Source organism: Pleurodeles waltl, chromosome 4_1 (genome assembly GCF_031143425.1).
Source record: "Pleurodeles waltl isolate 20211129_DDA chromosome 4_1, aPleWal1.hap1.20221129, whole genome shotgun sequence".
NCBI lineage: Eukaryota > Metazoa > Chordata > Amphibia > Caudata > Salamandridae > Pleurodeles > Pleurodeles waltl.
This window is the reverse complement of record NC_090442.1, coordinates 61578149-61596886: the sequence shown is the minus strand read 5'-3', so window position 1 is coordinate 61596886 and position 18738 is coordinate 61578149. Positions and strand designations below refer to the sequence as shown.

The following is an 18738-nucleotide window of genomic DNA, read 5'->3' as shown; positions in this document are numbered from 1 at the left end:
AGTGGCACTTTACTACACCATTCCTTCATGAGCTGTTGGCCAGTTGGAGGGTTTTTCTTCACCTGTCTCATGTATCACACCATCAGCTTCCTGACTATAAACTGTAAACTGTGTACTTGTATAGCGCACTACTCACCCGTTAGGGCCTCAAGGCGCTGTACGCATACCGCTGTGGAACCCCTCCTGGCTTTTTTTCCCTGTGAGGTGCCCACTCCTGGGCAACCTCCAAGGTGAAGCCAGGCATCCCAGCGCTGTTGGGGCCGTTGTGGAGATTAAGCAAGCTATTGCCCAGAGTTACAGAGTGGGACCCATGAACTAGATTAGGCACCGATGCGAGAATTATCAGGTCTGAGGAAATTGAGCTCAAGACCCGCCGAGGCGGGAATTGAACCCTGGTCCTGGGCCAGATTTCTGCATCAGGGTCTGCCGCTCTAACCATTGAGCCACATTTCTCCTCTCCACCCCACTCCACTCCACTCACATAGTCACCTCAACAACATGTAGTGGACTACATAATTTCTTTCAACCCTTCTCTGACAAAGGTGAATATGCCCACACACTGGGTTGCAAAACAGAATTCTGAAGAGACACCACCACTTTCTGTGGTATTTTATCAGACTGCAAATAGAACACCTAGTAGAAGATACCACTTACCACTGAGGATCCACAGCAGAGTTGTCATTATGCTTTTAAAGGTCTTACTAAAACCGCCCACCAATTCATTAGTTTGTCTGTGGCATCTCAGGGGAGAAGGGGTAGGTTCAACCAGATTGCTCCCACGTTATATCTCACATAAGAGGAGATTGTTTGTTCCCTGGTTGGTAATCACTGTCTTATGTAATCCAATACTTGAAAAGACCCCCATGTGTGGTGTCCAGCCCCCATCTTTTCAGTCAACTAGTTTTCGAAGTCTCACAATTTGTTCCTCAAGGCATTTTAAAAGGCATCCTTCTGCCACTCACCAAGAACCAATAACTCAAATATATCAGATTTAATCCAAAGCTGGTGGCATTTTCAAAAGGAGCTGTGCTACACCTTTCCTAATACACACCTTTACTGCTCATCACAGGTTTAACCTGGTATGCATTAGGTGGGAAGTACTGAACTTTCCAACTGAGGTCTTCCTTGGCCCAGGTCAGCAATGAGAGGTACGTGTTCTACATAACCATCGATTAAAAGACCTCTTACCTGCAAAAGTGGCTGGAATGAAGGTGAGAAATATGTGCTGAGGGTTTACAAGCTTGGCGTAACAGCACCACCGTGGAAGCCGAGGCTCTGCACCAGCAGGTACTGAATCATCCTCAGTCAGTTCTGTGATGCACAAGCTCTAAAGATAAAAGACAAAGTGGTTATTGCAAAGAAGCTGGTATGAAAGAGAGACATACAAGACGAGATTAAGCACCAGAGAGCACGAACAACAAGACAACTGAGATGAAATACAAACTACAAAATTGATGAAGTAAAAGTGTTGCAAGAACAGAGCAATCGTCGCAAAGTGGGACTGTTTCACAGAGATTGTGAATTGACCTACACATAAAATTCTATTTTCTAATTGTATTTATATAGTGCTTACTAGCCCTTACGAGGTGTTGAAGCACTTTTCGACGAGTAGCACGCTACACCAGAACCCAAAGGATTAGTGGTGGAGTAGAATAGGGAAATATAAAGGTGGACATGACTCTTAGTTTGATTGATAGAATAAAGTAGGGATAGAAGAGGGAAAGGTCTAGATAGTGTTATTTGGGAGTTCATATTAGAAGAAGTTTGGGATGAGTCAAAGGAGGGATACAGGAGGGAAGAATCCAGCAAGTGTTTATTTGGAGATCACAGTAGTAAAATGAGGTGTGGGTGAGTCCAGGAGGAATAGAGAAGGGAAGATCTAGAAAGAGTTATATGGGAGATCATTGTAACAGAATGAGGATTGGGGTCAAGGAAGGACAGAGGAGGGAAGAGTCTAGGATGGATTATTAGGGAGATTGCTGTAGTAGAATGAAGTAATGGGATGAGTCAAAGGAGGGATACAGGAGGGAAGAATCCAGGAAGTGTTGTTTTGGAGATCACAGTAGTAAAATGAAGTGTGGGTGAGTCAAGGAAGGACAGAGGAGGGAAGATTCAAGAAAGGATCTTTAGGAGATTATAATAATAGAATGAGGGTTGGGGTAAGTGAAAGGGTGGAGGTAGAGGATATATTGAGAGAGGTATAGGATGAGACATAGTGCATTGTATGGAGTTGAATGCTTTTTTCTTTCTTTCTACTGTAGGAGTAAAGTAATAAATACAGATACATAACTAAATACAAAGTGTATACATTTATAAGGAAACAATAAAGAGATATAACATGTTATTGCATACAATTCCAAGTATGAATAGGTATTTAGAAATTTAGACTTTCAGATGTTGCGGTTTGTAAAAGTTAATTTGGTTATTTTTACATTTGTTTTTCTTTTATATATTTTTATGGTTTCCTCAATATTCCAATAGTGAAGCACTTATGGATACAAAAATGGACAAGTGCCACAGAAATAGGAGCGAAGGGACCACCTAAAAAACAGAGATGCTGCTTGGGAGAACAAACATGGGGCAAAAAGCCAATAAAGCAGGAGCAAAGAGAGACTGGAGGAAGAACAAAGAGATCAGAGAACGCACGATAGACAGAACAGAGATGGAGCCGCAAAATAAATGAATGTACTACAGGCAGAATGCAGAGAGTTCCAGAGATAGAAGAAAGAGTGTCGCAAATAGAGTGGAGAACGAAAATGTTAATTACCTTTAACCAATTGTTTGACACTTGTAATTTTGTAAATCATATGCTGTGCACGATGTTGATATGTAGTGTTGGGTTTACAATATTACAAGTTGTTTACTTCAAAATGTGCTTTCTAGAATGACTCATGATCATGGAGCCGAAACATACAATGCACCAGCAAGCACACTCAACCTTATTGTATTTTTACACATCAGAATAGGTATCACCTTGCATATATGAATTAAAGATAAAGTACATATAAAAGAGAAATTTGCAAGCCTGATAATTTATATCAACATGAGAAGTGGATGGCGCATACAAAGCTACAACATGACCAGAAGCAAGAAAAATATCACTTACCTGTAGCTGGAGTACTCCAGCATTGGTATCTTTTATAGAGTCACATGCTTCAATCATCCCCGTTGTTGAGCTGGGAGCCCCACTGTGGTCTAGTGTAAGGAAGCAGGTCACCCTCTCCGATGTAAAGCGAAAGTTCATTCCACAAGAGAGGTGTCTACATCTACAGCCCTCTTAGCTGGCGTGTCCATCGTGGACATATGCAAGGCAGCAACATGGAATAACAGACACATGTTCATATAACCCTGTTGTCCAGGTTCAACAGTACCACGCGATGCTGCAGCAGAACAAGTAGTTCTACCTCATCTATTTCAATGAGGTTTACTCTTCATTTCTCTCCAAATATGGAACATTACTCGATTTGTGCTTACTTCTTGCTATACTGATTGAAAAATGTGACTGTATTTAAGATCCAATACTGGAGAAGAAAAAAGTTACTTACCTGTAACTGAAGTTCTCCAGTATTGCTAAGTTTCAGAGATTCATATGCAATTTACCCTCCCTCTCCAACTCAGGCACATCTGTAGCATACAAAAAAGTTACTTTAACACTTGTACAATTAAATTTGAACCATGGTGGCCTGGGTTAGTAGAGGTAAAGTGTGAGCTTTGCTCTGAATGGCTGAGTTTTGGATTTTTTATAATACTGTGAACAAACTACGAATGAGATTAAGGTAAAGATTTTCGGTGGATGTTAACACTGTAGTGCTCACTATGTCTATAGTGGGACCCAACCACCTCGACGATGGGGGTGATTAAAGCATGTGAATCTATGAAAGACCCTATGCTGGAGAAACCGCTGGTTACAGCTACGTCACATTTTCCATCTACGGCATGTGTTGTTGTAGATCACATAATGTGTATTGACTTAAAACCACTGCCCATCTCTCTATGGTTGAGGTGGACAGAAAGCAGAGGTAGCTGCATTAAATCATGCTTTAAATTATCATGTGTGCTTCTTTTTTAGTATGGATGTCAACAGAGCTATGTTTTGAAAATGTATGAGCCGATGACTATGCACTGCTCTCCAACTACTTATAAGTGGAAGATTGCCAAGAGAAGCCACGGTGGACCTTTTTTTTTTTTTTTTACATATGGAATGTGTAGACGAATGGCTTTTTGCAGGACCACCCCCACTTTTTGATGACTTTAGGTGCTAGTGTAATGACTCTGCAGACTGGGGTGCCGACATCCAGCATGCAGTGAATGTGCACAGGCCCCTAAAAGTGTGTACCAGTGGGTACAAATTGGCTAATCCCTGACTGGCAAGGTTACCTTACATGTAGGCCTGTAAGTTAAAGTGCTTTTAGTGGATTGCAGCACTATGTGTGCCACCACTAAAAGTAAAGAGTTGGCACTAGACCTGTACATCAGCTTAAATGGCAAGTAAAAACACAATTAGGAATCTTAATTGGAAATTTAGCCTACCTGTAGTACCTAGTATATGGTACTCCGGGTACCAAGGGCCAGTAGGTTAAAGTGTCACTAGTAGGAGCTAGCGTGCTTAAGTGTGCACCACTGGAGTGGCAAGTGTTAAAGGACAAGTTACTTACTTCTGGTAATGCTTTATCTGGTAGAGACAGTATCTAATCACAGATGTCTTTCTTTAGAATTTCCCCAGGTGTTGGTATGGATCTCGAGATGTTTCTCAAGCAGTACCCCTGTTAGGTGGCGTTGATCAGCTCGGCATCCATCGTCAGCATCGTCTGCGCAGGATAGGATGTTGTAGGTCCTATATAGATGCAACTCCAGCACTCTGTTGCCAGTTTCTTTTGACAACTTTACATGCCAGAAGTGCAGAGCCATGAAGAACTCTGACCACTAGTGAGTCAAAACTAGGGTACTGAAAGGGAGTCTGTGTCCCTAGAAATCAGTTTGCAAAGCACGGAGGACGGGTGGGTCGGTAAGTAATCTGCAACTAGATATTTTCTCTGCCAGAAGGCGTTACTAAAGGTAAGTAACTTGTTCATCTGATAGATACATCTAGTTGCAGATTCCTTACACGGGAATAGATACCCAAGCAATACCATCCCCGGAGGTGGGTCTGCAAACTAAGATCACACCAGAAAGTTTCTGCAAGACCGAAAGGGCAAAGTGCCAGTCAATATGGACCTGACTGTCCAGGCAGTAGTGTTTGGTAAAAGTGTGCAGAGATGCAGTCGTTACAGCCTTATCTCTTGTAGAATGAACACGTAAGCCCTCAGGTGGTTGCTTCTTAGCCAGTGTGTAGCACATCTTAATCTGTACTGCCTGAACTTTCTTTTCATCCACATAACCAACAAAGAGTTGATCATCCACTGGAAACTCTTTGGCACGATGAAGGTAGAACGCCAAAGCTCTTTTTACGTTCAGGTGGTGGAGTCTCTCCTCTTCCTTAGAGGGTTGCAGGGGTCTGTATAAAGTAGGCAAGGTGATCAACTGGCCTATATGGAAGGGTGTAACCACTTTTGGTAGAAAGGAGGCCCTAGTGCGAAGGCTAGATGGAAAGGTAGTGCGGCTTAGAAGATAATGCCTGCAACTCACTCACCCTGAGGGCAGATGTAATGGTCACAAGTAAGGCTGTTTTCAAAGCGAGAAGCCTTAGAGGACAATTGTGGAGAGGCTCCAAAGTAGCGCACATCGGAAATGCCAAACCTTAATTCAAATCCCATTGGGGCATAATGAACCGAGATGGAGGAAACATATGAGTAAGGCCTTTAAGGAACCAATTTACAATTGGAGACGTAAACAAGGAGAAGCAGAAATGGCAGACAGATGACCATAGAGAGCAATGCTGTCGAGAGAAAAGACAACAAAACCTCAGAAAGAGGGGCAGAGAGGGGGTCAACAGACTTGTCCGTGCACCATGACACAAATTTCGTTCAATGGCAGGTGTATACTGTTTTGCTGGAGGGACGCCTGGCTGTCAAGATAGCATTACAGACTTTGGGCAGAAGGTCAAAAGCTGTCAACGGCTGCAGCTCAATCTCCATGCAAGGAGGAGGAGAAAGGACAGATTCGGGTGGAGAACCCTCCCCTGCTGCTGCAACAGAAGATCCTCTCGAAGGGGCAGTATGATCGGAGGATCAATGGCCACGCTTAATAGCTTGGGATACTAGACTCTTCGTGCCCAGTAAGGAGCCACAAGGATTATTTGGCCCCGGTCATTCTTGATCTTCTTGAGAAAGTTGGGCAGAAGTGATATGAGTGGAAAGGTGTACAGGAGGCCTGAGTTCCACTCGAAACTAAAAGCATTGCCAAGCTATTGCCACCTTGGAAATTCCATCATGCAATACTGCTGACATTTTATGTTTTCTGCAGAGACTAGCAGATCTCACCAAGGCTCTCCCCACAGCTGAAAGAGACCTTGTGCCACCTCCGGATGGAGATGCCATTTGTAAACAACTTAGCATTGTTGGCTGAGTTTGTCCGTTCTGGCATCCAGAGAACTCACCAGATTATGAACCTCCAGGAAATGCCCTGTTCTAGCCATGTACAGAGGCACAGAGCCTCTTGACAAAAGGTCCATGACCACACCCAGCCCTGCTTGTTGCAGCACCACATGGCGATAGTGTTGTTCATGAACACCTGCACTACCTTCTCTTTGAGAGAGAAAACGCATGTTTTTAATGCTAGTCTGATCGCCTGGAGCTCCAACAGGTTGATATGACACTGCCAGAGACCAGATGCCTCTGAACTCTGCCTTTTCGAAGTGGGCGCCCCTTCTCAGGAGTGATGCATATGTAACTCTGGTTGAGGAAGGGAGAGGGATCTGTCTCTGACCCAATCGTGATTCGTTAGCCACAACTGCAGATCTCGCGCAGTTCCCTCCAAGATCTGGATCATGTCGGAGAGATTTCCCTGATGCTGCGCACACTGAAACTTCAGGTCCCACTGCAGAGCCTGCATATGCCACCCGGCATGTGTCACCAGAAAGACGCAGGAGGTCAGGAGGCCATGCAGCCTCAGTCATTCTCACCAAAATCCAGGATAGAGGCTAGAAACATTGGTATCTTAGCCTGAATATCCTGTACTCGCAGCTCGGAAGGACAAGCCCAAAACTGCACTATGTCCAGAACAGTGCAGATGAAAGGGAGTGCCTGAGAAGGAGTCAGGTGTGACTTCAGCACGTTCACAGTGAACCCCAGTGAATGCAGGTGGTCTGCCATAGTCTGGAGGTGAGAGACAACAGCCTGGGACAGGCCTGCCTTCAACAGCCCGTTGTTGGGATAGAGGAAGATTGAATTTCCTGATCTGAGCAGATGAGCTGTGATCACAGCCATTCAATTTGGTGACCACCAGAGTGGGCGCTGGTGAGGCCAAAACCAAGCATGGTGAATGGAAAGTGCCTGTGGACCGCAAATAACATCTGTGAGCAGGCAGGGCGGGATGTGGAAATACATGTCCTGCAAGTACAACACTACCATCCAGTCTCCTGGGTAAAGGGCTGATAGAACCTGAGCTTGAGTGAGTATTTTGAACTTCTCCTTCTTGAGAAAGAGATTGAGGGAATAAAGACCAAGGATAGGTCCTTCTTGGGAACCAGAAAGTAGCGGGAATAACAACCACAACCTAGTTCTGTCACTGGGACCCTCTCTATGGCTCCCTTGGCCAAGAGTGCCGTAAATTCCTTGCAGAGAAGTGGCAAGTGATCCTCCATCATCAGATCATAGGTTGGTGGCATGGATGGAACGGTAGTCTCGAAGGGGAGGGAGTAGCCCTTTCACACTATCTGCAAAACCCACCTGTCTGACATGATGGATTCCCAGCGGAGCGGGTGATGGTGGATCCTGCCTCAGACTGGTCTCTGATGGGGAAATCGCCAGACTAGGAAGGCTTGAAGGCAGTGGCAGACTGGCCACACTGCTGGCTCCCTGGTCAACAAGGACAGTGGATCCCACGTCCCCGGCCACGCAATGGCTGGGCAGCATGCGCAGCATGGTGGCTGAAGGGAAATGGACATGGCTGGGTGCCTATTCCGTAGCCATGAATTGGGCGAAAAGCAGACTGTGGGAGACGAGGTGCTGCAGTGACCTACAAGGACCTGGCCATAGCACAAGAACCCTTGAAGCACTCGATCGCAGAGTCTGTTTTCTCTCCGAAAAGACGGGTGCCATCAGCAACTGCTTGGGAAAGTAGAGCCCGGGTCTTCGCCGGGACCTGTGGCAGCACTTGCACAACAAATCCCACAGCGTGTGGGAATAACATCACAACAGGCATGCAGTGTTCATGAACCAAGCTCTTAGGGGTGGGGTGTTGCGTCAGGTAACCTGGGTCACCCAGTGCTGGGCGGTGGCGGCAGGCAATTGACCTGTTTACAGGAGCAATTGTGCTGGGTTTGGACCAGGTACCCAGTAGGACATCCTTAAGGACTTCATTAAAGGGAAGCAGCGGTTCAGAGGATGAAGCCCCAGGCTGAAGCACCTCTGTCAGCAGGTTAGTCCCTACTGCCACTGAAGGAGATCGAGGTCCAGGACCTTGGCTGCTCTCAGCACCCCCATGGAATATAAGGTTCCCTTCTCTATAGCCAAGATAGTGGGGACAGAGTATGTCAGTATCTGGTGAGGTATCCAGCCCGCTGGCTTCACCCAGGTCTACACACCAGTCCATGAGGTCTTGAAGCTGGCACCTCCCCCATTCTCATTGCCGACTCAAACACGGAGCCGGACGGCTGTCGAACAACACTGCATCGGAGGCCGACAGAGGCCTTGCCATCTGTCGGATGCTGAGCCTTATTCCTTTGGGGGCAGGTTACGGATCCAGCAAGTGCTTCTTGGGTACCCCTCAGAGCCGAGGCCGAAGAAGCCGGCGCAGAACCCAAAGGGGCCCCTTCAGACTGGGCCCAAAGGCATGCCAGCAGAGTCGAAGTCGAACTGCCCAAAAATGAGGTGCATGGCTTCATAAAACTCCTTGGATTGGGCAAGGATCCCTAGATCAACGATGCTCCCACATCTTGTCATCCGATGGACGAGGTGAAGTTGAGGAAAGCTTCACCATCTTCGACTTCCTATGCTTCGACTTCCTCAATCATCCAGAGGACTTAGAGTGGGACGATGAAGAGGGAGGCCTTTGTGACTGATCCTGAGACCTTCCTTTCCACCGAGATCAGGACTTATGCAGAGCCCAGCGCCGGGCTGCCATGAGCTTTAGGGACCGCTCCCTCAAAGCTTTCGGATTCATGGCCTGGCACTCGGAACACAACTTCGGGTAGTGGTCTTGCTTCAAACTCCAAAGGCACATGAGGTGTGGAACCATCACGGAGATCCCCCGATGACAGGATCCGCAGGGCTTGAACCTGGTCTTACAAGAAGACATCTCCTGACATACCAGGAGTAGAAATACTCAAAAAAGTTTTGACAAAAGTCAAAAAAGGATAGTTCTTTCTTCAGATCAGCGCTGGCTGGCGAGGAAAGAAAAGAACTGAAGTCAGCGCAATTGGGGGGGGTCACCTATATAGGACCCATGACATCATATCCAGAGCAGACGACGCCAATGACTCAGTGCTGATCGAAGAGACCTAATGACGTGCATGGGTACTGCTTGAGAAAAATCTCCAGGTCCATACTGATGCCTGGGGAAATCCTAAGTGAAGGAACCTGCAACTAGACGTCCCTATTAGATATGTTAGTTACAGCACAGTCAAATTCAACCTGTCCAACTAACCCTTTTGATTGGCCCTTTTGATAGGTTCAAACCTCCCTACTTTGTACCCATAATTCACCTCTAAAGTCTACCCTGAGTGCACAGGGAGTAGGGTGTATGATTCTAAACAGCAGGGCACGCATAAAGTGTTTTACATGCCCTGATCAATTTCCAAAGTTGATTTACCTTACTGAAAAGCTGGTAGTCTCATTGGTTAGCATTAGTTTTCTTGTATTCACTCGAATAAAGTGTAATTTTCCAAAGGGACTAGCTAGCACAAAGTATCAAAATAATAGTTACATGAAACCCAATTTATTGCTAAAGTTGGATTTAACGTTAACTATTTTAGAAAAGTAGCTTTATGAGCTTTACTTTTCTAAGTTGCCTAAAAGACCACATGTAGCATTTTCTGATTGACACAGTGCTTACAGCTGCCAGGCCTGCCTGTGTTTGAGTGAAAAGTGTACCCAGGGATTGAGAACAAGGGAGCCGTCTGCTGGGAGTTTTCCTCTCCTGTAGCAGGAGGGCTGGGGAGGGGCTTACACTTCAAGGCAAGTTTCCCCTGCAAGAATAGATGTCACTGAGCCCGAAACTCACCCGTTTTACTTTATGGCAAGCCAGCCTGGCTGCATTTTAATTAGAATAGGAGTTATTCTGAAGGGGAAGTGTAGTTCCCAGGTAGCCATACTTCTGGGATGGGCTAGGGAGCGCCATATGGGGAAGGAAAGGTCTAGCCATGTCAGTAGTGGACAGAATAGTGCATTCTGGGATAGTCTGATGCCCCACGTCCCAGAAAGTAGAAACAAGATGGGCGGGACAGACAGTGGACCAGTAGCCCATTTGGCTAGTGAGTCCTCCCTTCCCACAAGTTTGTGCAAAGGATAAAAATGGCATTCCTGCCAACCGAACTAAGAACACTGCAGAACCTGGGGAAAACATAAGAAAAGTTGTGCCTGCTGGACTCCTGAATTGCACAAAGAGGGTGTGCCAAGAAAGACTGCGCCACGCATTTCACCATGGAGGACTCTGCCTGTTTGACCTGTGGGGACCAACCCCGTGGCAGGACCTGCTCCCACTATACCTAGGACATGAGTGTTTTCCAAAGACTAGTTGGATAGTCCTCCGTTAAGCCACAGGGCCATAAAAACCTAAGAGGACGTCTTGAAAAGTGCCCTGCTGGAAACTCCTCTGGTTCATGCTGCTAGATTGGGTTCTCAACCTCAAACCGTGTCCACAAAGCTGTAGGCATGTGACTGATGCCAAGGAGGATTGGCACCCAAAAGACTTGACCAGGAGAGATCAAGATGATTAAAGAACCAGATGCTACCCCTAAGGATTTCCCCAAGGACATGCTGACTCCAGTGAAGCCTTGCTTGAATGAGATGCACCTGATGCACCTGTTACCTCCTGGTCTTCTGAGTTGCAGATTGGAAGTAGCCTCAATCTTTGCCATAGGTAGCCTATTGTTCTGGGCTCATTTCGGATCACTGCAGTAATTTATTATCTAATTTTTTAAAATTGCACTGTGAATGCATGTAATAAATCGTAAAAGGCCATTTTGCATTCGCAAACGATGAAATTTTGAGATTCATACCGTTTGCGAATGCAAAATAGGTTGATACATCTGGCCCCTAATCTCTTACTGGCTCTTTGAATATGTGTTTAAATGTGTGTTTACATTACTATGCTCCAATTTGCTCTACCCATAGGTTTGGTTTTTGGGAACACAGCTCTTTCTTGCCACCATTTCTGTTATTATGGGACATCATCTTGGGGTAGTTTCAGTCAAGTAGTTTTTGGAGAGGCAGGAAGCATTCAGTTCATAAGTAGACCAGCCAATGACGTAGTCCGACTGCCAGTACTTTTCCTATTTCTTTGCTGTTTCTCTCACTGTGCGCTTTGAGGAATTAAAAGGGGGCTTTTACCAATTTTAATCTTTTATGGGGTCATTTCGGATCACTGCAGTAATTTATTATCTAATTTTTTAAAATTGCACTGTGAATGCATGTAATAAATCGTAAAAGGCCATTTTGCATTCGCAAACGATGAAATTTTGAGATTCATACCGTTTGCGAATGCAAAATAGGTTGATACATCTGGCCCCTAATCTCTTACTGGCTCTTTGAATATGTGTTTAAATGTGTGTTTACATTACTATGCTCCAATTTGCTCTACCCATAGGTTTGGTTTTTGGGAACACAGCTCTTTCTTGCCACCATTTCTGTTATTATGGGACATCATCTTGGGGTAGTTTCAGTCAAGTAGTTTTTGGAGAGGCAGGAAGCATTCAGTTCATAAGTAGACCAGCCAATGACGTAGTCCGACTGCCAGTACTTTTCCTATTTCTTTGCTGTTTCTCTCACTGTGCGCTTTGAGGAATTAAAAGGGGGCTTTTACCAATTTTAATCTTTTATTGAATGTCTTTGAATCTGTTTTTTTAACGTGTGTTGGCACTACTGTGCTGTAATTTGCTTTATTGCCCGGTTTGCTTTTCTGGGACACAGCTCTTTCTTGCTGCCATTTCTATTAGGTTACAAGATGCCATCTTTTTGCAATTAGTGATCAAGTCGGTTTTGGTGAGGCGGTGCCCAATGGGAGCATTATGCTCATAAGTGGACCTGCGATGCAGACGGCAAGCCCGTCTGAGTCCATTCATATCCATTCTGCAGCCACTGCCAGCCACGTTGCGAGGTCTGACCCAGCCACCTCCTCCTCCTCCTCTTGCAGGGATCACAAACTTAGGTGAGAATCTTTGATGTAAGACCAACTTAGATATTGTAAAGGTGCTGTGACATGTTGCTTACCTAATATATAAACAATCCTTCAACTTCACCACTAGTAAAATTCCCATCTATGAAGGGACTGACCAGAATCCTAACCTCTTCAATTCAAATGGCTTTAAGATCAGTTCTCGATACTGGGAGGGTTCATTAATGCACGGTCCCTCCCTAAGCACGCTTTGGAAATTTACAACCTAATAATCGATAACAACTTAGATGTTTTGTTCATTACCAAGACCTCAATAATAACTTCTCAAACCTGAATATCTGGGATGAGATCCCAGCCTGATATCCCATCCATCAGCTTGAGAGAAATGGAGCCAGAGGAGCCGGTCTAGCAATTATTTTTCACAACTTTTTTCACTGCACTATGTTTAAGTTGGACAATTTGGAGGGAGCAGAGAGCACTGGTTCCTGTCCCGCATTAGAATCGCCCAACACTGTTCTTTTTCTGCTGTTATAATTTATTGTCCACCAGGACAAAATTCAAAATTCCTAGACTCACCAGGAGATGCTTTAACTCCTCATTGGGTGCAATATGCAAATTTTACTGTCTTAGGCAACTTTAATCCTCCTGTTGACGATGGAAATAATCCATCAGCCAAGACTTTAATGGATAATCTATCCACCTCCAATCTTTCACGACAGGTTACCAGCCACACACATTCTGCTGGCCACACCTTGGATCTAATTTCCACTAAGTTTTTCTTACTCCACATTGAACAACCAGAATCTGAGCTATGGTCATATGGGTATTCCTTTAGGCTTGCAGTTGATTTCAATAGAACCAGAACTAGGCATGCAGCCCATGATGGCAATAGGCAACGTCATTGGGGTAAAATGCACAGCAGGAATCTAATCCATCAACTGGCCTGCTCCACCCTAATTACTGGGGCGAGTTAGATCTGGACCTGGATAATTTTAATAGTTGGCTTCTAGATAACTTTGACTATGTAGTACCACAAAGCTCCCGTGGAACGAAGAGCCGGGACTTGACTGCCCCTTGGCTCTCTCTATCCTTGGCCAAAAAAAAGATTAGCCTGTAAAAGGCTTGAATGGAACTTGAGATATAGTTACCTTCCAGATGAAAGGGCTATCTATAAATTAGCCACTAAACTATACCACAAATCACTTAAGGAAGAAAAAAACAGTGTTTTATCACCAAAATATAACAGGCAAAAAATGATCAACAAGCTTTCTTTCAGCTTGCCAAGGGCTTCCTTTGTCCAAAAGTGTTCCTTACGGGTATTGGACCCCTCCCCACCCAGGAACTTTAAGATAGTTTGCCAGATTTCTTGGACTGGAAAACTGAGGCCATTCAAGCATGGTTTAACGCTGCTAGAACTCTCAGTTGGGAAGCCACCAGATACTACACATACTGAAATTCAGCCTATTACAGTGCAACAATCAGAGTCTGCCATCTAGCTCTGTAAGAGTGGCAAGGGCGACAGCTGTTGCACATTTCTATGCAGTGGGGTAGTCAGCTGCAATTGCTCTTTTGACACAGCAGCAAGGATGGCTGAGATCTGCAATTCAGCTCGTAACAACAACACCAGAGTGATTGTCACCCTCAACTCCTGGGGCTTACAGATTGCTCTCCTTGGTCTTCTTTTAGCTGGCAGATCCCCAACAGCATCAGGGATTACAGATCGCTCTCCTTGGTGCTCATTTACCTGTCAGACATCAACAGCATCAGGGACTCCCTGCTTTTTACTCTCCCTGAAGTGTTGCACCTCCTGCAGGGCTGGCAGGCCTCTTCTCTATATCAACAGGCAGGTTGACTTCTAGCAACTTCAGAACAGATGAACATCTTTTTTCCAGCAAACAAAGCTTCAAGTGGTGTTGACACAGGGAAGCTGGCCGTCAGGCAGACACCAATTCAGATAGAACAGCAGTCCTCTGATTCCTCTGTGGAGCACGCCCTTTTTTTTTTATCAAACAGGAGATGGAACTGGAACAAGTGCATCAAAGGCTCTCACTTTATATAGTCAAAGCAGACAAGATGGGTTGTACTTTCAAAACTAGTTTGGGATGGTTCTTCTTTCAAGTGTCCATCCCAGGATGCTCTCTAGAGACAGCCTTTGAGTAGAGAAATGGTACTCACAGCCTGGTAGTCTCTAGCCTGGAGCACCCACAACAGCTTTCTACACCTAGTTATCAGCCACAATGAATAGTGATTAGGGTAAAGACAAACATCTGGCCTCACCTATTGTGTCCTATTCACCCTGAACAACAGAGATTACAGTCCCTGCCTTCACCTCAATCATCTACCGAACAGTAGTGCTAAAGGTAGAATGATCAGCAGCTCCTCTCATCAAAATGCCTAAGGAAATGTCTAAAGAAACCTTGACTCCTCTCTCCTCACTTCAGTGTCTAGGTTCCCTTCCTCCAATACTGGGAAGGGGACCAATACACTTCCAATGTCTGGGAAAATAACCTCACCTCCATCTGGTGAACATGAACAGGCTAGGGGTGCCAAAATGGATTTCACAGGCGTTCATTCACCGAGTCCCCGTGTCCTGCAATGGCAGCCACAACATTTCTTCTGATGCTGCGGCCTGCCAATCAGATAGTTGATCTCTATGCCGCAGGAGCTAAACGACCAATGGGAGAAACAGCCTATCACAACACTTTATTTTTTTAAATTTCCGTTCTTGTAGGACTTTAGGAGGACCAACTGTCACTATATCTATATTTTTTGAAGCTCAGTTTTGCCAAACCTATGGAACGGATTTCACCAAATCACAAAAAGTACGCTTTCTGGGTAAAGATTTACCTTTCTGACAAATGTGGTGTAATTCTCATCAGCTGTTTTTCTGGCAACATTGTCTAATTTTCTCTTCAGAAACTGCATAAAGAAATTGCATTTTGGGACATCCTCTTTTTCTCAGCCCCTGCTTCACGTATCACTCCAAACTTTTCCAGGAAGCAGCTGTGGTCGATGAACTTTTTGTGGGAAGTTTCATGAAGATTCGTCAAATGGCACCAAAGTTATTACCATTTCTTATGGAAAGTCTGATCTAATTATCAGTATACACTTATGACTGTTAGCAAGAATGATGTAGCTAGAACTTTGACAATCCAGGATGAAAAAAGAACAGGGTTTTTTACATGTGAGATATACAAAACCTGAAGAAACAGTACCAGTTTTGCTAGGTATTTCTCTCCTCCTTTGGGGATGGAAAGGTTTATCAATCAGTGACTTATTTGCCACTCTGATTTCAGGGTGTATGTGTTAACATGTCCCTGTGACAACAACTGTGTTGGGAGCACTACACATCCCATAAGGAAGTGGATATTGAAAACATTAGGGTGATTAAACACGTTGATAAACAATATACAGTGGCACGTCATTTATGTTTTCCACGCACCATGACAGAGTTCCATAAACTAAAAGAGGTGGCAACGGAACACGTGCTCTCAGACAGTTGAAATACCGATATATTTTGGCGGTAGATACTAAAACCCTTAATGGTTTGAATGCTGATGAAGAATTGCATGTACATCTAGGTTAAATGGGTCAGGATCTCCTGTTAGACCCTACAGGTGTGTGTCGAGCTGGGTAGTTGCACAGACAGTTACTTGGATATTAAAGTAGTCCCATTTTTGAACCCCTCTTAGATAAGATTACTTGCCCATTAGCAAAGCAGCTTTGCTAACGATTTAGATATGGAATGTTACCTATTAATAGCTTTTCCATACACTGGAGTCCCAACTAGCACTTTATATCCAATTTGTAACTTACAAGAGGATACTTTACACAACCTCTCTCTCTCTTTCTTTTTTTTTTTTTGCAAAGCCTATGCCAATCCTCGCTAGAAATTGATTAAACCTATGTGTTTTCTGTTAGGCGCAAAGAGAGTAGAACATGCATTGAGAATAATGAGAACGTACACTGACGAGAAGATCTATATCAGGGTCATCAAGTTCTTATTCTCTACATGGATTATCTGCAAGAAAGCCCTTGCGCTGAAACTGATCCATGACACAGTAGGATTACAAAGGCTACTGAAGATCCTCTGTCTCAAAATGCAGTTTTGCATCTACCCTCATTATGATTTTGTATAATAATGTAGGTATGTTTTTACTGGTGTTTTCAATGGGTTGCTGTTAAGCACTTGCACGTTAATAGAGTATTATGTCATTTACCCATGGTTATTTATATACCTTATTACTGGGGAATGACCATCAATGACTAAAAATTGTCTGTATTGGATCTGTACTGTGCACTGCCTAATGGTATTTTAACATGGTTTCAATAGGGTTACTTTTACATGTGTATATATTTTTATTATACTGTGTTTGGTTTTAAGGATTTTTTAAAATCTAAAACAAACTTTTTTGATGATGATGAAATAATAAAGAAGTAACCTGATTTTTGCAACATTGGAGTGAGCGTGGATGTCTAGAGAGGAGATCTATATGTAAAGCTTTTCATTTTAAACTTGTGGTCACCTTCAAAGGACTCTGAGAATTACTCATAGTAGAGGGAAAGAAAAAAATATTTATAACTACGGTTCTGCAGTATTGGCATTGTTCATTCTCCTACCCATTAACCAGGCTAATGGATAAGTGCTAATGAGCTTCAAAGGCTGGCAGTTAGAGCCACTGAGGAGAGTTGGAACCTTGAGCCCATCCGCCTGGTTGGCCAGAGTTTGGGTCATCTAATGAGGGAATGGGCTGCAGATGTATATTTTGGTATGTCCTTTTGTTGCATTATTTATTACTTCATTGTTAACTTGTGTACTAACACTGACGACCGGGGGCTCCCAACCTGATGCTGGAAGACAATTCAAGCATGTGAATCTATGAAGGATCAAATGCTACAGAAGCCAGTGTTCCCTTGTGCACAAAGACCATCAACCTGGTCGGCACACAATGGCAGTCAATACTGAGTGAGAGACACAGTGCTAACCTGTGAAGTTGGCTGTCACTGCTCAGTTCCTGTGCAGGGTTTGATACATTAAGCATGCCACTAAGTACACGGTCTATAAATCCAATGTATGACAACATGATAGAGACAGCAGGAGTTACAATAAGGATGACCATCAAGGCTTGAGAAATCTCATACAGAACAGCACAAAGAGGAAAGAGAAATGCATAAACTTCAGATTGCTGTCTGTGAAAAGCAGGCAATGTTTGTTTATCTGCGCAAAGTCAGTGAAGAATGGACAGGGTAACAGAGACTTTGGATAAGCATGATTTAACCCCCCATGGGTATACCTCTTTGTTTGCACTAAAGAACAGGACTGTCTTTCTAATTGATGCTTTGTATGGTGTAGTATGATGTGTGCCTGCATGATGTCGGGGAAGAGGGATGCAGAGGATCAACATGTACATTGTGCAGGATGGCTTAGACATACAGAATAGGCTTGTTTGTGTGGTAAAGAAAGGAAAAAAAGAAAAGTATGTGTGCACAGGCTTGGCAGCAACAGAAAGAATGTATGCTGCACCCTCAAAAAGGAATCCGAGAGCAGTTCAAAATATACATGTACCTGCAAAGTACTTGTGGACCCAGTCACGTCCCGGCTACTCAACACAGTGTGGAAGGACATGGCAGTGTCTTGTCGTTCTGGGCCAACTGACGTTTTCAGAGATTCTTCTGAAAGACAGAAAAAAAAAAACAGTTTGGGGAGAAGAGAAGAGAGAAAAAATTAAGAAAAAAATTAAAGACTGTAAAAGACAAATAAATGTTTAAATGAAATAAAGTGGAATAAAAGGCCGCCACCTGGAAAAAAAGCAGAAGCCTGGTCTGGGTACAGAAAGTAACTAACACCATGGAGAGTTCCGACACAATGGAATATTGGATCAGTATAATCACAGAGGCAAATGGCCCAATGACAACATGAGCGCACTGGATCAGTAATGGAACAGGTAAAAGAAATTGACAACAGTGGTGAAGGTTGGGTGAAAGGTGGAACAGGTCCCCTAAAACAATGGCACCACTAATCAGAACTAGCAGCAAAGGAAGAGTATTACTGATGTTATGGACTGATTGGTGCAGTTTTGGACACAGGGAAAACAATCCTCACAAATCATGACACTTTGGGTCAGTGGTGACAGAGACCAAAAATAGCCCAGGTCACTATGGAAGCGGGTATGTGGGATCAGTGTTCCAGGCACTCGGTGTGGCATGCAGGCAATTATGTTATAGAAGAGTTTCAGAGTAGCTCAGGCACAGTGGGAAAGTGCCCCTATTCCCAGAGTGGTTGTAAACTTTGGGTTCAGTGCTATC

At 44.3% G+C, this 18738-nt stretch overlaps 1 protein-coding gene across 1 annotated transcript in view; it reads right to left on the bottom strand.

Annotated features, from left to right (window-relative positions):
* Positions 1 to 18738, bottom strand: part of SZT2 (SZT2 subunit of KICSTOR complex) — a 606663-nt gene that overhangs the window by 418207 nt on the left and 169718 nt on the right. Inside the window, exons 23-24 of the mRNA XM_069227802.1 lie at positions 17999 to 18105; positions 1189 to 1327 (exon numbers count right to left, since the gene is read on the bottom strand). Coding sequence (XP_069083903.1) covers positions 1189 to 1327; positions 17999 to 18105 — 246 coding nt within the window. The remainder of the gene's footprint in view (positions 1 to 1188; positions 1328 to 17998; positions 18106 to 18738) is intronic.